This window comes from Stegodyphus dumicola, chromosome 1 (assembly GCF_044657685.1).
Source record: "Stegodyphus dumicola isolate Sdum_Otavi_A_Nest chromosome 1, ASM4465768v1".
Lineage (NCBI taxonomy): Eukaryota > Metazoa > Arthropoda > Arachnida > Araneae > Eresidae > Stegodyphus > Stegodyphus dumicola.
In genome coordinates, this window is record NC_140768.1 from 11,554,492 (window position 1) to 11,576,801 (window position 22,310).

At 35.0% G+C, this 22,310-nt stretch overlaps 1 protein-coding gene and 1 long non-coding RNA gene across 4 annotated transcripts in view; one reads left to right on the forward strand and one right to left on the reverse strand.

Moving 5' to 3' along the window:
* Nucleotides 1-22,310, forward strand: part of LOC118188262 (protein C-ets-1-like) — a 144,436-nt gene that overhangs the window by 98,361 nt on the left and 23,765 nt on the right. For both annotated transcript variants that reach the window (XM_035358659.2, XM_085812765.1), the window contains 2 exons: nt 12,709-12,825; nt 16,692-16,892. In XM_035358659.2, coding sequence (XP_035214550.1) covers nt 12,709-12,825; nt 16,692-16,892 — 318 coding nt within the window. The remainder of the gene's footprint in view (nt 1-12,708; nt 12,826-16,691; nt 16,893-22,310) is intronic.
* The window catches only part of LOC118188263 (uncharacterized), a 34,658-nt gene that overhangs the window by 7,310 nt on the left and 5,038 nt on the right, over nt 1-22,310 (reverse strand). For both annotated transcript variants that reach the window (XR_004758085.2, XR_004758084.2), the window contains exon 2: nt 11,207-11,245. This is a non-coding gene — a long non-coding RNA (uncharacterized LOC118188263). The remainder of the gene's footprint in view (nt 1-11,206; nt 11,246-22,310) is intronic.

Below are 22,310 nucleotides of genomic sequence, written 5' to 3' on the forward strand. Positions count from 1 at the left end.
GTTCACTTCTCAAACTGTTGCCACAAAATGTTAGAGTCCTGCATTATATTTGAAGAAATTAAATAATGAAAAATCTGCATAAATGTATGTATATTTCTCGTATTGTGATAAAACACCGGTACATAGAGTCATCGAATTTTGAATAACGTAATCCTCCAACGAATATGAGCATGTGGAAGACCAAATTTGAAATTTGAAATTTGTTTTATGATCGATTTCCTATTTTTTAAAACTTTGACGAATTTTTGATTAACAAACTCGAGGATTTCAAAGCGAGCAATGGCAACGTTGTGCAGAAAAAACATTTTTATCTCCGACGCGTGAGTCTCTGTATCGGAAATTCTAAAGATATGCTCGTTTTAAAACTATTTTGCGATATTGCTGTTGCACTGGATCTCATGGTTTAAGTGCGAGGAACATGATATTTAATAAAGAAAGGTAACACACAAAATGTTAAAAAACGCCCCTTTGGACGTAATTTAAAATCTGAAACATTTCAGATTTTTTTTTTTCTTTGCAATGCATCGTTAAAATTTCATGGTTTTTGCATTTGCAATTCAGGTTATTTAACTAATTTTTACTGATTAGAGCGGAATTAAAGAAAAATATTAGTATACGATTGTTAGACACGTGAGTCATATGTTAAAATGATGTGAATGTGAAGTATTCAGAGTTTTTGTTTTGCTTTTATAGGTTTTGGTTATTTGCTCCATTAGTCGAAATGGTAAACATCTTCGCTGAATTTTTGAGTTAGCACTTGTGTTGGCTGCTGCAGTTTTTTATGATAAAGGGTGGGCCATCTAACCTCTGGAATTTGAATCGGGACTCTCTCTCTCTATATATATATTCTTTTCCTTTCGCCGTTGTCGCCGCGTCTAGCTTGCAAAGCTGCAAGCTGTATATATAAATATATAACTAATGAATATTTTTTCAAAATTATGTGAGCTTATTAGAAAGACTGGACATTTTCACTTAAGAATGAAACACAACATCATTAAAATGACTGCCACGCTGGTTTTTTTCGATTGTTTGGGCTACAATATCATGAATGGCAACTTCGATTTCGTGTCGTCTCTGGGTGATTTTAGCGTAACACACTTGCCTTGAGGAAAAAAAATCCATCGGGGTCAAAGTGGTTTTTGGTCCGGCGGGTGTCTTCCTGTTTCCGCGAAATCATCAATCTTCGTTACCCCCTTTCGCAAAGGAGTTACATAGTGGGGGCGGAGGGGACCATGGCCTCTTCCGAAAGGCAGGAAAGGGAAAAAAAAAAAAAAAAAAAACTGAAATGTTTCAGATTTTAAATTACGTCCAAAGGGGCGTTTTTTAACATTTTGTGTGTTACCTTTCTTTATTAAATATCATGTTCCTCGCACTTAAACCATAAGATCCAGTGCAACAGCAATATCGCAAAATAGTTTTAAAACGAGCATATCTTTAGAATTTCCGATACAGAGACTCACGCGCTGGAGATAAAAATGTTTTTTCTGCACAACGTTGCCATTGCTCGCTTTGAAATCCTTGAGTTTGTTAATCAAAAATTCGTCAAAGTTTTAAAAAATAGGAAATCGATCATAAAACACGCAGATTTTCATTATTTAATTTCTTCAAATATAATGCAGGACTCTAACATTTTATGGCAACAGTTTGAAAAGTGAACCGACATTTATCCGTCCGACGCAAAATGCCAAAACGAAACTAATAGTCCTTCGGGATTCAAATCCCTTTGGACTAAAAAGAATTTTTAAAAGAAATAATCAAAAAATATTTACAATCTCAGATCTTTGCATTGAATGAAGCTAATATTGTATTTAAAAGGAGAGAGAGACATGTTCAAACTCCGCAATGATTTTGGCAAAAGATTGTTTCCTGAACTAAAAAAACAATATTCTTCCAAAATTCTGCATAAAGGTGAGTTATAATAAAACCTTTCAGAATAAATATTCGTTTTAAAACGACGTTCTTTCTTCTAAAACGACGACTTCTTTGGTATTAATTGCGCTTTTGCAGCTTTTAATTCTTTATGCAAATCCAATAAACTACATTTTCCTTATTTTTATTCTGAATTCGATACTGATAAACTTTGTAAAGGGCTAAGGGTTTTTTTCATTTTAGTTTCAATAATGTCGAAAACATTCGTGTTGATTAACATAAGATGTGAAAATAACAGCTAGTATTGTAGCAGAATTACAAATGGAATGAAATTTAAGATTAAGAGGAGCCTAAACTAAGACACGTCTTCAATCTAACGAAGACTAAATTATTCACAAAGGAACTGCCCAGCTCTTCTTAGTGAATCATCATGACATCTCCTGAGGAGCTGTGGGAGGGGTACTGTACTCTCCGATTTCGCGGGAACAGGAAGAATTTTGAAAAACGCGGAAACAGGAATCGTGGAAACAACAAATTCGGTCCGGCGACATCATCGGGACATTTTTCCTCTAAAATGAGCAAGGAGCCGCCGTTACCGTCAATAGCGAACGTTACCGTGCCATGCTAAATGAATTTTTGTTTCCAAAAATTGAAGAGGATGATATGGGTGACATTTGGTTTCAACAGGACGGGGCCACTTGCCATACAGCCAACGTAACCAACGATACATTTTTATCTCCAGCGCACGAGACTGTATTGGAAATTCTAAAGACATGCTCATTTTAAAATTATTTTCCGACATTGGTGTTGAACTGAATTTTATGGTTTAAGTAAGGACAATGTTTTCGACTTGTTTCCTTAGAATAAATCTATTGGCTTAAGTCAACACAATCTGAAACTCTTCTGAGGTTTTGGATAAGATCGGGTCTTCGAAGCAAACCGAAACTGGCTTGGATGGGTCAAACAACGAGGTTGAAAATACATGCCAGACTCTTTGTTTGATCCATCTTACTCGACACATGCATTAGGAAACTTCTGTTTGGCATTTTTACTCAACAGACGAGGCAACTGGAGTTTTTTTGGTCGGGATTCGAACCCTAGACCCAATTACCAGTGTTTAGCAGCGACTTGACCGCTCGGCCGCTGATGGGCAATTATGCGCCCGTGATATTATTTACTATTTACTGTGTATTATCCCTGAAGAAGAAAGACCCACGTATACCTCACGTAAAAAACACAGAGCTTTTCTGTAGAACTAAGATCAACTTTTAATTTTGTTTCATTTTAAAACTCCGATTGGTATGCTTGTCTTCCATTATACTGTCCTAGACTCTCAGAAGCAGTTAAGAAGTTAGTTATCAAGACCTCATCACTGGTTTTTGTCCTTCCCTTTCTTCCTCGAGACCCCCTCGCCTCTTTATGGGCAGAATTATTTTTCTCACCGATATTATGGCCTAAGGCGACTTAACCTCAAATACGAAAACCAGATCCTTCCTTTTTAATTACCAGTTGTGAAATCTGTAGGCAGTCGATTTCCCACGACTGTCTTCAACTCTTTTATTTTTCTGTTCCTTCCCATTCTTCGTCTTTCAGATTTTTATTTTCTCTCCTGTGGTATCGCGTGTGCATTTTAAATCATTTTTGAAAAGGCTGATTTTATCGTTGTATTTCTGCCGGGGAGTTGGCAGCACTCTACGCGTTTCGTTTGTTTGTTGGCTTTCTGTCACGAATCTTCATTTGCTTGTTCAGTTCACTGAACACGGAACGTTTAAAACTGGTCCGTCCGAGAGATTTTTAAAATGACGTGCGTCGTCTAAATGACTCAGGACAGAACATCCACTTGTCGAGAACTACCTTTTGATGTCGTCCTTTTTATAGTGCTAAGGAATATATATATATATATAATGTTGTATGATCTTAAATTCATTAATCAATGTTGTTTAGGACTAAAAGACAATTGAGGAATTATCACTATGTCTTGTGGATACCTCAGAGATAGGGAAAGCGCATAAAGGACGCTTTATTTATTTTTATTATTTTATTTAGGTCTCCCACCTCTCTTCCCCTACCACAACCTCTCGAGAGGACTTTCGGCTCACACATATTTAAAGTGCTCTCATGTTGCACGGACGTTATACGTTTACAAACAGTCAGAGTTACTAACCACTGTCCCGGTTGGACGACAAAAGTTAGCTGTTGAACAAAGTAGTCTTTGTTTTATTTGATACTAGCGGAAGTACCCGATGCCAGTTAAATTAGATTGAGAGTAATGTATCGATAGAAAAGAGTAGTATATCGATAGAAAAATAAATTAATTCTTTCTCATTATATCAGCAACAATGGCATGCAGTTTTTAATGAGTTGCGGCTTTAATCAAATGGTCGTGAAAGCTCAAGTTCCATCCAATATTTCACTTATATTCAATTTTAGTCGATTAAATGTGGCAAAATATTGATCATAATTGGTAAGAAATCAATAACGGGAACAAACACAAAAATAGGCATTCTTCTTTATATATATAATAAGATTTTGTAAAACTTACACAATTTTGATTAAAAAACTCTGCGATTTGAAAGCGAGCAATAGAAACACATCGAAGTAAAGCATTTTTTTCTCCAATGCGCCAGACTGTTGCCACTCGGAAAAATGAGTGCGAAAATGATTGTTTTCAGAGTTTTTAATTAATATCTCGGCTGATTAAAGTTGTACGAAGATGGGAATAGTCGAAATGCCTTCCCACGAATTTTTGGAATCGGAAAAAATGTATTTAATGCTATTTTTATTTTATTGTAAAACTTCGAAATTTTTTATTAACAAACTGTACCATTTGAAAGCAAGCAGCGGCAACGCTTTTCGAAATAAAGCAGATTTTTACCTCCAGCATGCGAGACTGTTGCCACTCGGAAAAATGAAGGCGAAAATTAGCGTTTTTAGAGATTTTAATTAATATCTCTGATTTTAGAAACTTTTTTCTGAAAAAAAAGTCAACGTCGACCTTTCCCAGGACCCAGAAATGAATTGTAGAAAGTTTAGAGACGATATCTATAGTAGTGATTGAGTTAATCGCGAACGCACATACACTCAAGCATACAGACATTCTTCTTTATATATATATATATATATATATATATATAGATAGATAGATTGAAATTTAAACAAATTTAAATTCTAAACAAATACGTATAAAAGTAAAAAAGTAGAAAAGCAAATTTAAATTCTAAAAAAAGGAAAAAAGCCAAAATAATTTAAAATAATTTTAAAATAAGCAAACATGTAAAAGATTTAATTCTCGAACTAATCTACAATATCATTTAAATTCAGAAGCATAAGCAAATCAAGTGTAAAATCTATCCATGAAAATAAATCTACTAATTTAATAAATTAAAATTAAATTAAAAATTTTTTTTTAAAAATGCATATGTGAATGACAGTAGAGTAGGCAGGAGACAGACTTATCAAGGGGAAGTTGCCTCCAAACCTAACTCTCCAATCATTCAATTCGTGTTTCGTCATTCATGCAGGCAAGGGTAAAAGTCAAAACCAAAAGTAATTCCAATAAAGTGGTACTCTTAGAAATTAACATTTAAGTATTAACATTTAAGAATTAAAGTTCAAAAAGGAAAATACTAATTAAGTCTTTTGAGAAACAAGCAAGTAAAGTCAAGAATTAAACTTTTTCTTAAAAAATTAAATTTAAAAAAAAATAATTTTTTATAAAATAATAAAAAAAAATCTAGAAACCAATGTATTTTAGAAATCCTTGTCTACAGAAACTTCCCCTACACGAATATGCATATCAATAAAAAGAAACTATAAAAGAACTATACATAATCCACATAAACCAATAAGAAATAAAAAACAAAAAGAAACAAAAAGAACTAATTCACAATTTTTAAAATAAATATATATTTAAAAATAATTTCATATTTAGAAAATACTTAGATATTACATAAAATTAAAAAAAAATACTTAAAGCAAGTAAATAGTAAGTTTTAATTCTAACTTACCTACTATATGAGTGTTGGGGTCTGCAAAAGTGTTGTGAAAGAGAAGTAAGTGTGTTCTTCAAATTATACAGATGGCGCTTATGTAGGTAAAGTTGAGTGTCAAGCTGCTATCTTTGTTATAGTAAAAAATTTTTTGTAAATATTAATATTAATTAAATTAAATTAAATTAAAAATCCTAAAGGTAGTAATATCATTTATTTAGGGAGTTAAGTAACTGAGCCAATCAAGAGATGTATGTTTGCTTGAAGGAAATTAAAGTGAAGTGGTATGTGAAAAAAATGTAAACTGTTTGTAATTTGAAATGTGTGTTCTGTTGAAAAATTGTGAAAATTGTTAAAAAAATTAAGTGAAAGATATTTTGTGTGAAAATTGCAAAAAATTAAAGTAATTAAGAAAAACTGAAATGTTTTAAGATAAATAGATAGATTGAAAAACTTACAGAGCTTCTTGTTACGTATGAAATAGCGAGCCTTTGTAATAATTAAGGAGCATTTTGTAAGGCAAAGAATTTGATTTTGTAGAAATTGTAATTTATTCAAGTCCCTGTTGTTGCTTACGGTGTTTCATATGGGTGAAGCATATGAATATACAGTTTTTCCCCTTTAAAAGGGAATTTGAAGTTTCTACCTATATGTGGTTTAACAGAACTGAGGATGCCATGAGCAGTGCTGGTGACTTTATTGACCTGGGCTGTAAATGATCTCTTTAAATAAAAACTAACCTCTGTGTTGTTCCGCGCTATACTGAAAAGTATAAACAAAATCTTTCAGATTGTGATAGCTCAGTCAGCTATTGGTTGTTCATTCAAGTCACAGACGAGAAAGCTGAATACGAGCGAACTCGGATTTACGTCTTCTGCGTAATGCGTTTGGTTTGGTTTATTATTAAATTACGGCAAAGCACTCGAGGGCTATCTGCCTTAAGGGAGGGAAGCCTTCGTGGAGGACTCTTTAAGGGAAACTGGCTCGTATACACGTTACACATGGGGAAAACCACGAAAAAACCCATGCAGCCAGCCCGTTCGCACCTCGGACCGAACTACCAGTGTTCAGCGACGTTACCGCTCGGCCGCTGGTGGGCTCTGCGTAATGCGAATTAACATCACCGGGAGGGGGGGGATCGACAGTTACATCTCGAGCGTACTGGTGTAGACGGGCCCTTAGAGTGCGTATATGTGGAAGTACAAAGAGAATTACACATTTTTTTTCTAAAACGCTGAGAGTTAATCTACCCCTCCCCCCGTCTGATAACTGTCCTGTGTAAGCTGACTCCTACCTCCGACGTTACAATTATAAACAATTTACAATTGTAAACAAAAATGTCATTAAACATTATTTTAAACATTATTTACCGATATTTTTGTTTACATTGTAGAGTCATTATGTTATTTTGAAGCAGGAGTCATGAAAAAGGAGCAATACCCTCAGCGGAACTCGAACCTGGACCTCTCAAATAAGCGCCGAGTGTGTTAACCGTTACACCACGAAGGCATGCCGAAAGGAGGGAGAAAAATACCTTATCATGTCATCTCTCCCCACTTGCAGGTACGATACCGATCAGCTTCCAGTGATGCATCGTGGGCAATTTTCTGTGCGATGAGACTTTAAAATAAACTATAGATTTGGCCATTCTCTGGAGAACACCAAGTTATTAGGGCCCTGAAGATCGGGAGGTAAACAATTTTACTAGTGATAATAACTGTCAGAAAGGTTCAAATTTCCAACAATATGGTTATCTCAATTTTCAACCAGATCGTACCAGTGCATAGTTGTCTAAAGGATTTCAAACTATAAATCTTAGGCTATCATTCGCATGAGAGATCTTTCGGATCTGCGAATTAATTTTTCCCCTCCGTCCCGGAAATGTTAAATATTGTATAATATTTTTAACACTTTGGAAGTTGTTTCTTTGGTAGTGATAAAACTGCATGCGATACAAATAATGATCCAGAAATACGAGAGTACAGTGTTGCCATCGACGATGTGTAAAGTCTCTTAGATATTAGATTTAGATTACGCGCAGCATTTTAAAGCCGACCGTCTAAAAGCAGAGATGTCTTCTTGGAAGTTTTTTTTAAGGAAAACGCAGCGGATTCACCTTATGCACCAGGGAAAAGTATACAATGCCTCATGCGGCCTATGTGTGCCTTCTCGCACAGTGAAAGAACAACGGAACCTAGAGCCACTAAATTTTTAATAACGTAGTCCTGCTCCCGAACATCGGCACCTGGAAGCACGAATTTGGAATTTGTTGCATTAATGTGTTTTATATTTTGTAAAACGTTAAAAAAGTTTTGGTTAACAAACTCAACAATTTCAAAGCGAGCAGTGCCAACACTGTTCGGAATAAAACACTTTTTATCTCCAGCGCACGAGACTGTGTATCAGAAATTCCAAATATATGCTGTTTTTAAATATTTTGCTCTCCAGTAGAATTTTATGTGACATAAGTGCCAAGAACGTGATATTTAATAAATAAAGTTAGTAAACAAAACGTTAATAATAAAAGTTTTGTAAAGCCATCATACCGAGAAAACTAAACATTGATATGATGAATTGAGAAAAGCAGAAAAATGTAAGCCAACGTTTCACGCTGCATCGGGAATTTTAAACTTATACTGCTACGCTGCTTTTAAATTTTTTGTAATTTTGCTGTTGAATTGTATATGGCGTAAGAGCGAAGAAAATGATGCTTAATCATAAAGCTGAAAAGACAAAAAAAAAAAAAAAAAAAAAAAAAAAAAAAGTAGAAGTAAAAGTTAGTGTAACAGTAGATTGCGAACTTAGAGAGAGCATAAAAAACTTTAACAAACCCTTCTGGATGACCGCTAAAATCTGAAATCTTTCAGATCTTTTTTTTAAAATTATTTTCTGTATTTTTAAATATTACGTTTTTTTTATAAATCTTGATGGAAACTCTTCTTTGAAGTACTATTGGACTGGAGTTTTAACATCTAAACTTCGTAACCCTTTGTTCGGGTGAAACGGCGAGAATTTTTTTCTTACATAGATTTTCAACAGTTCTGATTGAGCGGCGTTTGCATGAAGCGCGTCGTAGTCGGCGCGTTCTAAACCCATTCATTGCATAAGCCGTCATTTTTATTTTGCTGTAAATTCCAGCACTCCTGGGAGGGGGTGTGAAAACGTCGCTGACGCTTTTTGGCAGCGAATCCCAAGGTTATTTCTGATGCGTACAATATTACAAAAGCAAGTTTTTCAATGTCAGCTTTCCCTCCTCTTTTGGCTGTTTCTTTTATCTTTTTGTTCGCTGCTTTGAAATCACGTGATTCATAGGAATTTCTCAAAATATTGTTGTTGGTTTTTAAGTCATAAAAATACTTACTTTATGGTGGTTGACAAATTAATTCGTAAGGCCGTATCTTAAAAGTCACTGGTATTCACTAACCATCTGAAAGCGGATTATTTATTATATAAATTAGTTTTATTTTTCTTTAATCCTTATTTCAAGGCATAAAACATGTCTTTTTAATGTGCTGAAAAGAGCTTTATGACTACTAAACCTTCTTCGTACAAATGCCATGCACCTGTTTTCACAACCTTTATTTTTATTTATTTATTTTTAAAGTTTTTCGTTATGTTCTTCGGAATATTTGAAGTGTCCACTTAATAAGGAGGATTTCACTATTTTGAAGAGAAAAATAATCCGAGGTACCAAATCTGGCGAGTGAAGAGAGTGGCTGAAAATTTTGATAGTAGAAGCTACTACAAAGGCTGTTCACACATTTTTTAGACGATGTATATTGTATTCACAAAACTAAATTACATAGAATTCTTGTGTTTTAAGTGTTCTATTTGACATCCCTTATTCTGAACTATCTTTCGACACCGCAATTTCCAGGATAATAATGCCTTTTGAAGTGGCAGAAGAGGTATTCTATCCCATTCCTCCCGAACAGCTTTCCAGAGTCCTGTTAGGGTTTTGGGACAACGTCTGGATAATGCAGTTTTTAAAAGTCCGAAAGCACAAAAATCCATAGGTGACACATTGGGAGATTTAGTAGGGATATCAGTGAAGGGTATGGCCTTGATGCCAGTTTTTTGTTCCATTTCTTTTAGGAAATTTACTGTGGATTTTGATGTGTGACTGCTAGCTTTGTCCTGATGGAGTCTCGCAGATGGATGGCACTGTGGTTAAAGCGATGGTATTTCATTCAGAAAAATTGGCGATAAAATATGTTTCTGATAGTATTTGGAGTTAATCTTGACATTTTTTTGCACTCTCTTTATTTTAAACTTGCCATTATAAGAAAAACCAGCAACAATCATGAATCCCTTATAAAAACTTTCTTTCGTTTCTTTGAAACATGTACTTAAATTTTTTTCTCCCCTTTTTTGATAATAAATGGCTCTTTTTTTTACAATCATTTAAATACACCCATGCTTCATCTATTGTGACAATTGTTTTCCATTTTTCTTTGGATAAGTGTTTCTCATATAGAATTCTGCAGCGTGTCCTGCGTGGAGCGATATGCTTTGGAAGAAGACGATACACATTGCGTTTTTTCGCTTTCTTAAGATTTAAATCAACGTTTATCATTTTGTTTACTGTGGACACCGAGCATTTGAATGATTTTGCAACTGTCCTTTGACTAGGGGGATTTTCTTTTAACATTGAACAACGTACCTTTGCAATAGTCGAAGATGTCCTTTTTTTCCTTGGATATTGGTTTGGAATTTTTGTCCCACTTGAGGCTCCAATTTGACGTTTGTTTCCTTTCTTGTTGATGATATTACCTATCGACGCTTTAAATATCACAAAACCATGACTCTCACATCGTTTTTGGATGTTTGTTTTTGGATGTTTGACAGTTGTTCTCGAAACGGGATTTTATGTTGAATCACTATAAACTGCATGTCACTTTTCAAGTGGTAGCCACCAAATAATATCACCCTGTTTTATTTTTAAAGAAATTAAATAATGTAGAATCTGCATGATTGTATGAATGTTTTTTCTCAGTATGAAAAAGCAACTGTACTTAAAGCCATCGAATTTTGTATACATGTGTACTGGAAGCCCGGATTTTAAATTGGTTTAATATATTTCATACTTTGTAAAACTTTAACGAATTTTTGATTAGCAAACTCAACCATTTGAAAGCGAGCAGTGGCAACACTGTAGGGAATAAAACATTTTTATCTCCAGCGCTCGAAGTTGTCTATCGGAAATTCTTAAGATATGCTGTTTTTAAATATCTGGTGATTTTACTGTTGAATTGAATTTTATGTAAGTGAGAAGATCGTGATATTTAAGAAATAAAGTTAATACAAAAAACGTTAATAATAAAAGAACAAAAAACGTTTTTTCTTACCTCCTTACGAAGTAAACTTCTGAACACTGGTATGATGAACTGAAAAGAAAAAAAAAAAAAGTGAAAATGATATTACTGCATCGAAAATTCTAAATTTTGTGATTTTGCTGTTGAATTGCATATGACGTAAGTGTGAAGAATATGATGTTTAATAACATACGTAAAAAGGCGAAACAAATGGGTCTTGAAACAAAAGGCTATTTGCCTAAGGGAGGAGATGCCTTCCTGGAGGACTTTCTAAGGGAAACTGGCTCGTATACTGTCTGTCTACGAGAAGAACAGCTCCCGCCACAGTGTCTGGGCGGTCGCTATAGCAACAGGGCTAGTATATTTCAAAAAGGGGCGAAGCAGGAGTTGCTTTATTGTTATTTTGTTTTTGGCGACTGTTGGCTGAGGGGAAAACAGTTCATCATTCGTCTTAAAGACACCCCTACGGAAAATGGGTCAAGGCTCGTTTCTACGGCAACAGACAGATGCAGACTAACCGGCGAGAGCTTTTCTTATGATAGACAGACTGTACACGTTATACACGGGGAACACCACGAGAACGCCCATGCAGCCAGCTCGTTCGCGGGATTCGAACCTCGGGACCAAAGTACCAGTGTTAAGCGATTTTTACCGCTCGGCCGCTATGAGGCCCTGTTTTTTAAAGAAATCGTGACACATTCATTCGTAGAGGCATACAACGTTGAAATCACCTATGTCTTAAAGCGCATGAATTAAATTGATAAGAGAAAACAAAATAGAAAGGTTTTTGAAAATGTATTCTTGATGGCATCCTGATATCCAGATGGTATCAGACGTGTTCTAATCCGTGTTATTATTTTGTAATGCGAATTTCTCGTCTGTCCTGATTTATTCTTTCTTACCGAATCTACCGAAGGTTTTCAATTAATTTCCCATGAAACAGCCGTGGCGAATTTGTTTTCTCGAAATTCATGCCATTATTCCATTTCTTCTTCTCATGGAAGTGCGCTTACCTTTAATCGAATTCTTAAATTTATTCCTTCTGTCGCCCTAAAGCAGAGGATGTCATTCTTCGAAGTAGTAAGTTCTGCAGCATGAAATGAATTCTTTTTTCTGCCGAGTTTCTTTACGAGAGTACTGTTTTAAACAATTTCCACTTATTCTGCTATTAAAATCTATATCACATAAGAAAGATTATTTGTTTATCCACGGCACATCGAATGAAATGAATTCTACCGCTAAAGTGGTGACGCATTTCCCCGCTAGAGGGTGCTCGAAATCTAATTTCATTTCGCGCTGTTCTTCGAAACTTTTCTCTTAAATTTTTTAAGAACTTCGTTGAATATATTCTTTTATTTTAATAATTATTTCTGCCGAAGAACATATATCGAAGAAAATTGAGAAAGAACATTTTTTTTATTATTATTATTACTGTTATTTACATTCAACTCTTATAAGAATTTGTTTTTGAGACCTTTATCTGTAAAATAATCGAGACTCGCTAAAAGTTTTCTTTTTTCTTTTTTTTTTTTCAGATTTACCGACTCAGGTGCCCCCTTTGACACCAGGTACAAATCAGAAGATGACTCAGGCACTGAGAGCCAGTTTCAGCAGTTGGGAAAAAGAACGAGTTCAGAGAAATATTCCAAAAGGTGAGAAATAGTCCTTTTTTTGAATACAGTTTATGTAGTTTTCCGTAACTTTAACTGCTATTGTTATCTTAATCAAGCACAATATCAAAGCATTTATTAATACATAGCTGCCACGGTCTTTTTTATCATAACTCTTGGTTTCTCAGTAAATTACCAAATTTTAATTAATTTTAATTTTTAGCCTTTATCAAAGATAGTATTTCCCAGCAATAAATAAAATGTATTGAATTAATGAAACTTAAATTAGGCAAATTTAAACTCTTCTACCTCTAGTAATTTTCTGAGTAATTTTTCGTATTAAATTTTATTTCATTTGAATTGTATTTTTTATTACATTTTTTATTGATCTTATTAAGTTTAATTTGATCATAGTCTACTATCAATAATGTTTACTATCGATGTCTTAGTCTACTATCGATATTTGCAGATTTTTACATGAAGATTCAAGCAATGTCTAATCAGTTAATATTTATATTTATTTTACTTCAATATATGCTGCATTACTAAATTTATCCTGAGAAAGTCTTTAAAATAAGTGTACGTGCCATTTTGAAATTACCTTTGGTTAGGGTGAAATGTCAGTAAAATTTACAATTAATTTTGGCTCATTAATATGTAAACACCCACTCTGTATTACACTTTTATTTGTATATTTCTTTTATTTCATTTGTTTCTTAATTTTATTTAATTTTTTGATATATTTTTCGTTTATTCAAGTTTATTCATTATTTGTTATATTTCATATATTTTTCGTTTTTCAAGTTTTTAACTGTGCTGTAGGAATACTATAATTATTTTTTTATTTATTTTTGAAATTAATTTTAATTAATTATTTGTCATCGCGTCGGGGAATTAATTCATATTTCTGAACTTCTTTAAAATTTATATTCAGATATTATAAAATTGATTGGGAAATTTAAAATTGGTATAGGGATTTTGTTCAGAAATGCGAAATGACGAAACGCAGTCCTCATGAATGTATGGAGAGATTCCAATTGCCCTCAAAAAGTTGGGATCATTCTATGGAATCAACACTAATTCTTTGATTTTAATTAGTTTGATTTACTTTTTATTAATTAAGCATTTTAATTACCAGTTCTAGTTTATTGATTTCCACACCAGTACACATTTAGTATCTAAATTTTACTTCATGTTTCCTAGAAGGTGATATTTAATTTATGTTTTATTTATTTATTTATTTATTTATTTATTTATTTAAGTAAATGCAAATGTATAATTTATCAGAATTCTATTACAAATAGTTCAGTTACCTGAATCGTGTATTATAAAGAGAATTTAAGTCAGTTTGGAGTAAATCTGAAATACTTCGCTACTCAACGCGAAAACCTCGGGGTTTCTTCCGGTTTTATCGCAAAAAATCTTTAAGATTTCAAGGTTGGCAGCTATGTTAACGTAAATTATGTGTATTTCATTCTTGAGGGAGTTGTTTCCCATTTCTTTTAAAATTTTCATATCATTGCAAGTTCGGATTTTTAAACTTGAAAACAACAAGGAGTATAATGAGTATTTTTTTTAATTCTCCTAAATATTAAATTTATATTTTAAAATAAAATATTAAATTGATATAATTATTAGCCCAAAGGTGCGTTAGTAGCTCAGAAGGGCTATTAATTTCGTTTTAGCATTTTGCGTCGATTCACTGTAAATGTCCATATCACGTTTCAAACTGTTGCCACCCAATATTGTCGCCCTGTGTTATATTTTAAGAAATTAAATAATCAAGAATCTGCATAAATGTGTGTTTCTCGCACTGTGATAAACTTAGAACCATCGAATTTTGAATAACGTAATCAATCCTCCTCCGAATATGGGCATCTAGAAGCCCAAATTTGGAATTTGTTTTATGATCGATTTCAGATTTTGTAACACCTTAACGAATTTTTGATTAATAAACTCAACGATTTCAAAGCGAGCGATGGCAACACTCAACGGGGCCAAAAAAAAAAAAAAAACTTTTTATCTCCAGCGTGCGGAACTGTGTATCGGAAATTCTAGGATAGATAACTTCTAATATCTAAAAGATAGGCTCATTTTAAAATTATTTTGCGGTATTGCCGTTGAATTGAATTGAATGGTCTAAATGCGAAGAACACGATATTTAATAAATAAAGACCCATTTCCATTTACCGCTGTTATACTGGGCCTAGCCTGCGTGAAATTGCAGGCTTTTTGCCAGTTGTCTTCATATAGGGCATCCTAGAAGTACAGTGGATGGACAAAAATATGGAAACACCTTGTGAAATGCATGTTTGAAAAGAAAGATTGATTTTAATGAAATATGTAGGTGCGCTGGCGTTTTTGACTACTGACGCCACCTATACAACTCTGTAAATGTGCTAAACAGTTCAGCTGTTGTCGGAGTACTGTTATGTGAGGTTGTCATTGCATTATGTCAGAGTTAACAGATTTCGAACGTGGGCAAATTGTTGGAGCACGTATGGTAGGTGCTTCCGTAAGCAAGGTAGCCGAGGTGTTTAGTGTTTCGAGAGGTACTGTATCGAAGATTTATTCCGCATATTTGAAAAGTGGAAAAACATCATCTGCTAAATCACATCGCGGACGAAAGTGTGTCCTGAGTGATCGTGACAGACGATCATTAAGGACAATTGTGACGAAAAATAAAAAGACCACAGCTGCAAAAGTTACTGCTGAAATGAATGTTGTGTTACCGAACTCTGTGAGTACCAAAACAATTAGAAGGGAGCTTCATAAACAGGGAATTGCTGGCCGTGCTGCAATTGAGAAGCCACTCATCAGTGATGCTAATGCCCGTAACAGGAAAAGGTGGTGTTTAAGTCATAAAGGCCTGGACTATAGAGCAGTGGAAGCGAGTAATATGGTCTGACGAGTCTTCTTTCACGTTGTTTCCCACTTCTGGCCGAGTTTACGTCTGGAGTACGCCATCTCAAGCCTATAATACAGACTGCTTGTTGCCAAGAGTGAAACATGGCGGGGGTTCTGTTATGGTTTGGGCAGCCATATCGTGGTTCTCTGCTAGCCCCATGATAACTGTGTCAGGGCACATGACTGCCAAGACTTATGTGAACATTTTGGCCGATCAAGTTCATCCCATGGTACAAACTTTGTTCCCCGATGGTGATGGTGTCTTCCAAGACGACAAAGCCCCTGTTCACAGAGCTCACTTTGTCCAGGACTGGTTTTCTGAGCACGAGGATGAGTTGTCCCATCTCCCCTGGCCACCACAGTCACCAGACCTGAATATTATCGAACCTTTGTGGTCTACATTGGAACGGAAAGTGCGTTTTCGTTATCCACCGCCAACATCGTTATCTGAACTTGCCACCGTTTTGCAGGAAGAATGGTATAATATTCCCTTGGCAAACATACAGGAACTGTATTTATCCATTCCGAGAAGACTGCAAGCTGTTTTGGATGCCAACGGGTTTCCTACACCATTTTAAGCAAAGAAACATGTTTTTAAAGGTGTTTCCATATTTTTGTCCAACCCCTGTAAATATACCTGTAAAGATGTCACAGAGACAAGATGTGGCTCATTGCCACTGTAGAAATTTACATCGTGGGGTGGTGTAACATACATTTCAATAGGCACTAAATATAATATGAGTTTAGATACATTAGATAATACTAAAAAACAATTTCAAATGACTAAAAAACATAGTTCCTCAAATAATAAATAAACTCTGTTTTCTATCATGCTCATCGGCAGTCTTCCTGGCGCAGGCGTCGGCATTGTGTAAATGAAGTGATGCAGACTTCCAGACGTTGTATTATGCTTTCGTTTACACTTCAAAACTTCTACGATGTAAAAACCATTGCTATTGTCACCAGTGCAATAAAATTTCGAAATACTTGTCTCTTTTCAGATCCTCGTCTTTGGAAAGAGATGGATGTCGCACACTGGCTGAACTGGGCAACGCGTGAATTTAGTCTCGAAGGAACATCCCTTCCGAATTTCAACATGTCTGGCAAAGAAATGTGTTCCCTTTCGAAGGAAGCATTTCTTGCCAGGTCTCCACCATTCATGGGGGACATCCTTTTCGAACATTTGGACATTTTACAGAAAGGTAAGTTTCCTGCATTAGATCCTACTTAAATCGTGAGTCTACGAGCTTTCTAAGAAGTTACTGAGATTTTCGAAAAGGAGATTCTAAGATTCTTTCTTCTAAGAGATTCTTTCTTCTAAGAGGGCGTTACTTGTTGCGCTAATATATTTTAAGTATTGTTTCCGGTTTGGTTTATTTTATTACAGCGAAACACACGTGGACTATCCTCCTAAGGGGAGGGGTGCCTTCCTGAAGGATTTCTGGTTCATATTCGTATTATACATGGGAAAAACGCGAAAAAGCCCACGCAGCCAACCCGTTGGCCAACTCCGGACCGAACTACCAGTGTTCAGCGATGTTATCGCTCGGCCGCTGGTGGGTTTGTAGAGACATTAGATATTTTTTGAAAGCGGGAGAGATGAAAAATGTTCAGTGCCCTCGCCGGGACTTGGACCTTGGACCTCTCCTATACGCGCCGAGCATGTTGACCACTACACTACGAAGGCATGCTTAGAAGGCGGGAAAAATACCTTATATACTCCCCCTTTTAAAAGGCGACTGTGAATTAGGGAACACAGTCGCCAAACCCTGGTGGTGGAGAATCATCATTCACCCCCTTTTTTAGTTAGGGCACTACTACAGAGACATTAGGGTTTTTGATGCTGAGAAACGTGAAAAATGAGTGATGCCCTCGCCGGGACTCGAACCACGGATCTCTCGAATACGCGCCGAGTTTGCTTCTAATTACACCACGAAGGCATGCTAAGACGGCGGGAGAAATACCTTATAGGCTGAAGTATTGTTTTCGAGTAGATAAAAGTCATGTTTAAATTGCTAGCTTTAACTAATATTGGCAGATTTCAAATAAATTATTAGCTACTAATTAATTAATTATTTAAAAAATATGTTGGTTATCTGCTGGTTATTTTTAAACTGTTGTTTCATTTGCATGACGGTGGCAAAATAAAATAATTCTTCAGTGAAGATTTCATTGCATAAGAGTGTCTAGTGTCGCTGATATAAGAGATTATTCTATATTTCTGTGCTTTATATCTAATTCGTGTAGAATAGGTAGTGTGTCTACATGTTTAGGGCAGAATTTTTCCAACCAGTCTAAGCGAAGTTACGGTACAATAGTGACTACTAACACAGTAGACTACATGGATAGTGACTACTAACACATGCAGTGCTTTAGGATGGAATTTTTTTAACTAATCAGAGCGAAGCTAACATACAAGGAACATAAAAATGGCCATGATCAGTATTTCGGTTAGCTTTCTTAGAAAAGCAGACTAAAGCTTTCTATAAAAGAAAAATAAACATATAAAAGAAAGCTGCCTGTAATACATCACTGATCACAAGTTTCACTGGAATTTTGGTTTGATTTTAGGCAGGTTGTATCTTTGTTGTTTTGATGGATTCAAAGATGAAGCAGCGGGAAATTATAAAGTTCTTTTCGTCTAGTGCATCTAATATCGAAGGATTTATTGCAGCAGTGATCTCCTTATTTTATAGGCTGAATATTAATTGACAAGTTTCTGTCCTCAGCAATGAAATTTCATATTGAGGGGGAACCCAACCATGAGAAGATTTCCGAAAATATGTAACGAAGAAATAAAAGGATATTCCAACAACTGAGTGCTACATAAACTTCCAAAAGCTCTGCAACTACGCCAAGCGTGAAAACCATTAAGAAGAATCTGTTTTTATATACAGTGCACTCCCGATTATCCGCGGAATTGGGTGGCGCGACCGCCGCGGATACCTAAAATCGCGGATAATCCGAAAAAAGCTAAAAACGGATATAGCAAAAGAGAAAACAATTATTCCGACTTTGAAAAAATGTACAATAAAACGTAAGATAAACAGCAGGGAATGTTTAACTAACGCTTAATATTTTAGTATATCACTCAGTACTAACCTAAAATGCATTTTGTTAATGAAAACAGAGAAGTGCTTTGTACTTACGAGAGGCGTCAAGGATACACAGAAAAATTAAAACATATGGACTGTTTTAATACTGTAATGTATTATGTAATTACAAAAGCATAACTGTAAAATCAGTAAGGTTAAGTAAGACGTATCAGTAAGATTAAGACGAGAGAGGGCCGTGGAGCGGGCACTGCAAGGGTGAGTAAGAAATCAATTACTCATCAGAGGGGAAGGTTCCGGAGAAGGCTTGGAATATTTTTGCTATAAATAAGCGCGATGTTTAGCAAATTTAACGCTTCGCTCAGTTTTGAGTTTTGTGAACATTTTTATTTTCTTTGCTTTACGCTTGTTTAAAAAAAAAAAAAAAAAAAAAAAAAAAAAACTTTGTGCGGCAGGCGCGGATAATCGGGTGTCTACTGTATAACAATTTGTAAAATTTCCTTCAGATCTGGATTTGTTATGATTTCAGTCTTAATACTTTTGCGGAAACAATATGTATTTCTCTTCCCTCCGAATAAAAAGTATCTACGCCTTTTTGTTATGCTAAGAGGAGTATGCTTTAAATACAACATAAAAATATTTTTGACAGTCACTGCAATAATTATAACTCGAATAGAAGCTTTAATTAAGGATGCTTTTCCGGGGCCCTATAACGATTTCCCTAACAAGACCAATTGGTTTGTATTTTAATTATTGGTGTCCTCAGAAGCTCCACCTCGCCTAGTTTCCTACGCCATTTAGCCGTTCGAATCCCCCCTTCTTTGCAGTAAATTTACAGGATGCATCTTTTCATACACCTGTTCATTTCCGGCTGATCTGATTTCATCGGACGTCACTTCCGGCGTCGGACCTCGCTTTTGAAAGAATTTGCAGGTGCCACCCCCGGCCTGTGGCCTCGGATTTTTTTTTTTTTTTTTTTTTTTTCCCCTGAATATATGGCCTGTACCACAATGGAGAGGATATGGAGCAATACAAAGGCCGGGAAGTGACGAAATGTGGTCCAGAAATGCCATTGCACCAGACAATTTATTTATAGATAATAAAACATTTTCCCCCTTTTTATATGTGTAGCAGTCCATGACGTATCCTAACATGTGGATATTAAATTTTAATCATCGTGCTATACATTCGAGCATTACTTATACTGCTAAACAAGATAGTACACGAATGCATGAAATAGAAAGAATTTAAAGAACAAATTTCTGTATCTTTACCAAATTTTGCCTTTAAATTCATTCCTCCACATGATATACTTATTCTCCCAAAAGGGTGTTAGTCTGGAAACGGGATTTTGCGTTGTCCGCTATAAACGGCGAAATCACTTTTCAAATTATTGCCGCCCTGTATTATTTTTAAAGAAATTAAATAATGAAGAAGCTACAGGCATGTATATATATGCTGAAAAAGCTGCGTTGCCTAGAGCCATCAGATTTTAAATAACGTAGTTAGTTCTCCACCCGAAAACGGGCACCTGGAAGTCCGAATTTCGAATTTTATATTTCATGTTTTATAAAATTTTAATGCATTTTTCGTTAAAAAACTCAACGACTTGAAAGCGAGCAGTGGCAACACTGCACGGAATAAAACATTTTATCTTCAGCGCGTGAGACTGTGTATTAGGAAATCGTAAAGTTACGTTGCTTTAAACTTTTTAGTGATTTTGCTGTTGAATTGAATTTTACAGGGCGTAACTGAGCAAAGAACAACACCCGATAATTAAATGAACCGGAAAAATGCCTGAAGGGAACAAACACCAAACGTTAAATTTAAAAACTGCGCAGAATTTTTACAGAACAAATTCATCAAAAAAAAAAAAAGTATTACATATAACAAAATTATAATGAAATAAGCAATATCCCTTAATACAAACTTTAACTATCCTAATAAATAAATTAATCAACTTCCCTTTGCCTTTTCTCGACAAACGTCCAGTATCCAAGAGAAACATTCAGTTTGAAAACTGCACAGAATGATCGCCTTCATTTTTCCAAGTGGCAACAGTGCTGATTTTCAACAGTCAGCAGTCCAGTATACAATTGTAGGAAAAACTGTTGCCAAAACCACATTTCTAAAAGAATGAAATTATTCAGAATGATGCGATAAAATCGAAAAGATAAAATAAAAAAAAATATCTGATTCGAATTTTGAAAAAGTCGCTTCGAAGTGCACTGGCTCTTGTCTAGATGCACCTATATACCAAATTTCGTAGCCCTGGGTCTATTAGCTTACGCGCAACACGAGCGAAAGACACACACAGTTTTTCTTTTATTATATGTAGAGATTTTTGTATACTTTTATAATTTCATCGTTAGTATATTCGCTATGTCGTCTTATCTGTGGCGAAAATACCACACAGATATACAGCTGAGGAGATCTACAAAATATTATAGATATTTCAATAACAGCAGGATTAGCTGTTAGGATTGTTTAACCCTTTCCGGCACGCTACCTTTTAAAGTTGAAGTTTTTATTAAAAAAAAAAAAAAAAAAGTAGGCAGTCTCATTAGGCCTAGAAGAGTACACAAGCAAAATTTTGTGAAGATAACCTTTATCGTTTTAATCCTGTGGGTGTGCCCAAAGTGGGCACAGTGATTGAATAGAGGTTCGAAAAGAGTGCTAAAACTAGCATTGTTGTCGATGAACTGACCGATGAGATGCGGAGAAACAAAGAATACAGACTCTCCGTTGTCCTAGATGATCGATGAGCCCGGTCCGGGCACACCTAGGGTTCCCCGTTTGATTTTAGGCAAGATTTCAAGGTAAAAATTTAAAACTAATATAGAATAAGGAGATTAGCATACAGCCAAAAAATAACAAAGAAATTTCTTTTCAAACAATTCATTTTAATACCCCCAAAAAATCTGGAAGATTTCTTTGAAAAATGAGGGTCTTAAAAAACTAAGCATGGCTAAAATATATGGACTGGTTTGTGTTGAGCTGCCATCTACTATAAATAAAGAAGTTTCAGAGTAACCTATAAATCCTTTTTCTTTCAATTTTTCTGTGCGTACAGAAGGAAATTTTTAGGTGTGTCCACACCGGACACACTGTGCCGCAAATGGTAAAACCAGCTTAAAATTTCGTTCTTTATCAGATATGGCTGTCACGACATTTACTTCTTTTCGTAGATTTTCATTGCTGATAAATGACATCACAAGTCGCTCAAAACGGAGTCAAAAATGTTAACTGGGTATATTTATACAGGCATACCTCAAGAACCAATTCGTTTCTAATTCGCCGAAACAAAGCTAGTTACTTAGAATTAAAAAAAAAAAAAAAAAAAAAAAAAAAAAAAATTTTTTTACTCTGTACCAGAAAGGCGTATCTCTTTTTCATAAAGTATCTGTCGCTAGTCTATTTTTAATTCCTTTACATTGGCATTCACATTTCAATTTACGCTTTAATGTAAGTGGATTAGTTTTTTCTCTTCTTCTGTCATCTGGTGTCTACCTATACATACAGGTGTTGTTTTAATTGTAGGCTAAATACATGTAAAATGTAAATTAA